Below are 2,680 nucleotides of genomic sequence, written 5' to 3'. Positions count from 1 at the left end.
CGGCCCAGCCCACGGAGAATTTCGACGAACAATGCATTAGTGTTACACGTGAATGAACAATAATAACCCGAACGAACATGTGTGAGCTCAGGCACAGGCGCCCACACGCCACACCACACAGCAGCACGACTACGAGCCTACGCATGGCGTCGCACACCAAAAAAGAAATGACACAAACAACTAGACCTAACCCAAGACAGGGTGACACGAGTAGAACACCACGCATGCCATGCAACAGCAGCCGCCACGGATCCCGGCATGCAGCTGGTAGCGTTTAGGGCCTGTCGATGACAGCTGGTGGTACCACCCGCTTCTTGACGTGGACGGTGACGGAGATGCTGCCGGAGGAGCTCCAGTAGGCGTCCGGCACGAAGAGGAAGCCCTCGGGCGGGAGGTGGTCGGGCCCCGCCCACCGGCGCGTGCACGGCACGGGGCCAGACGCCGACAGCGAGAGCGCGCCGGGGCCGGGCTCCACCTCCCCGGCGGCGCGGACCAGCATGGTGTACTCGAGCGCGCGGTCAGCCGCGGGGCGCGGGCCGACGGAGAGTAGCGCGAGCGAGCGGCCCGAGGGGACGTCCCCGCTGTTGAGCAGCAGGAAGACGCGCGCGTCGGGCGCGTGCAGGAGCACCCGGAACAGCATGCTCCGGTGCAGCGTCACCGTCGCCTCCCGGACGAAGCTGACAGCGGCGGCGTCTCCGCCGGCGCCGGCGCCGGCCCGGTGCGCGTCGCGGATGTGGTCGTGGAGGAGGCCCGAGTAGGCGCAGCCCGGGAGCGGGCAGGCGCACGGCGCGTGGTGGCAGTAGGCGGCCTCGTGGGCGCGCTTCCCGGCGTAGGGGACCTTCTCCTTGCACCCGGCCTTGCTGAAGCCGCAGGGGACGAGCATGGCCGCGATGGCGCTCTCGAGCGGCCGGCAGCGGATGGCGCCGATGGGGTCGCGGCAGGACGGGCACGTCCCCTGCACGCGGTCGCAGCAGCCTCGGCACGCCGCGTGCCCGTTCTTGCACTGCATGCGTGGTAACAGGTCAACATTGATGTGAAGCAGGTTCGGGTGGCTGATGTGAACAGCCTATTTGGTTGACTGGTTCGTATTGTTGCTGCTTTGTGAAGAAGTACTGCTGGTTGATTTGTGTCATAGAAAAATACTGTTACGATACGCCACAATCAAACAAACAGGCTGAAGACTGTTGTAAAAAAAACATTGATGTGAAGACTGTTGTAAAAAAAAACATTGATGTGAAGATGAGCTAGAGAGGAGAGGAGACACTAATCAGGTGGTGGTGGCTTGCCTGGAACACCGCTGCTTCGGATGGCGCGAAGAAGAGAGCACTCCAGCGCGTCCACAGGCAGGGTGACGTCGAGGGTCTTGGGTTCCTCGGCGTCGTGCCCCGTTTCCTTTTCCTTCTTGGGCATGGCCACGTCCCATTTGCGGAGTGCTGTGCGCGCCTTCTTCGGCGTGGCGACGCCATTGGAGGCCTTGTCTCCGCTCATTTTCTTCGTCTCTTCGCCCTGTTCGCTGGTTAGTTTCTGGACTGGTTTAGTCTAGCTGGTGCTAGTTTATTATGAGAAAAAAACACTATTGACTGACTAGTTTGGGTTGGCTGAAACCAACAAACGAACAAGTTGCTTGTCACCCTAATCGACCACCAAGCAAGAAGCAACGTACTACTGGTGCAAGGCTGGAGGGTGATTTTATACCAGGTCGACGCCGGAAGAGGGTAGAGCGCCAGTTAGGAGAACTGAGTCCTGTTTTAGTTTTCCTTTCAAAACTTTACAACCTGTTACGCCGAATCGAATGTTTGGCTAGTGCATAAATTATTAAATATAAACTAAAAAAATAACTAATTACTTAGTTCAAGACTAATTTATAAAATAAATCTTTTAAACATAATTAATCTATAATTTGATAACAAAGTGCTACAATATATATGTAGCTAATAACGAATTAATTAGACTTAATAAATTTATCTTATCTAGTAATTTATGGATTCCGTAATTTATTTATTATTATTTGAAGACCCTGTGACACTCCTGCCGTATTCGATGCGACATCTAAGACTTTCGTGCTGTAGTACCGATGGATGAGACGTGGTAGTAGTAGCATTGTTTAGTTTTAAAAAGTTTTTTTTAAAAAAAATACTATAGTAGTTATCACATTAAATTTTACGATACGTGTATCGAGCATTAAATATTGATGAAAAAAACTAATTGTACAGTTTGATTGAAAATCGTAAAGCGAACATTTTAAGACTAATTAATCTATAATTAAATACTAATTATTAAATAAAAATGAAAGTGGTATTGCAACTAAATTTCTAAATTTCATTCAACTAAACCAGGCCTAACTGCGGACATCATTGTTTTCTAGGCCGGTGCAAAAGCGTAGCTGTAGACTCGTAGCGCTCGCTTGCTCCCGATGCGCCGAACGAGCTCTGATAGCGCTGGCCCTGCTGCTGCTGGGTTCAGGCACCGGTGACCGGTGACGGCCTGCTCACGACGGTACAGTACGTGAGGTCACCGCTTGACGATCACGTTCACCGAGGGAGCCAGGCGATTTGTCCGGCGTGTCGAAGGATGCATGCATGGGCGGCGCCGTGGCGGATGGGCGCCTCCACTTCAATTCTGAATCTCTGACCAAATCTTTCACAGAACCAGCCCGTCTCGGGGAACATCACGCGGAAAG

At 52.9% G+C, this 2,680-nt stretch overlaps 1 protein-coding gene across 1 annotated transcript; it reads right to left on the bottom strand.

The window, feature by feature from the left end:
• Nucleotides 1–274: 274 nt before the first annotated feature.
• On the bottom strand, nucleotides 275–1,488 carry LOC136460358 (uncharacterized). Its single transcript, XM_066460090.1, has 3 exons — nucleotides 1,287–1,488; nucleotides 1,114–1,142; nucleotides 275–1,003 (listed from the first exon to the last, which is right to left on the bottom strand). Exons 1-3 carry the CDS (start codon nucleotides 1,486–1,488, stop codon nucleotides 275–277), a joined length of 960 nt encoding a protein of 319 aa, XP_066316187.1.
• Nucleotides 1,489–2,680: the final 1,192 nt, after the last annotated feature.

Source organism: Miscanthus floridulus, chromosome 6 (assembly GCF_019320115.1).
Source record: "Miscanthus floridulus cultivar M001 chromosome 6, ASM1932011v1, whole genome shotgun sequence".
In the NCBI taxonomy this organism is placed as follows: domain Eukaryota; kingdom Viridiplantae; phylum Streptophyta; class Magnoliopsida; order Poales; family Poaceae; genus Miscanthus; species Miscanthus floridulus.
The sequence above is the reverse complement of the archived record's forward strand: the minus strand, read 5'-3'. Positions and strand labels throughout refer to the sequence as shown.

Bases quoted from the DNA above. Each gene is read 5' to 3' on its own strand.
- LOC136460358 (XM_066460090.1), bottom strand. From the start codon at position 1,488: ATGAGCGGAGACAAGGCCTCCAATGGCGTCGCCACGCCGAAGAAGGCG. The intron at 1,143-1,286 runs GCAAGCCACCAC...GTATCGTAACAG, and splicing joins CCGAAGCAGCGGTGTTCCAG to TATTTTTCTATGACACAAAT. The intron at 1,004-1,113 runs GTACTTCTTCAC...CCACGCATGCAG, and splicing joins ATGACACAAATCAACCAGCA to TGCAAGAACGGGCACGCGGC.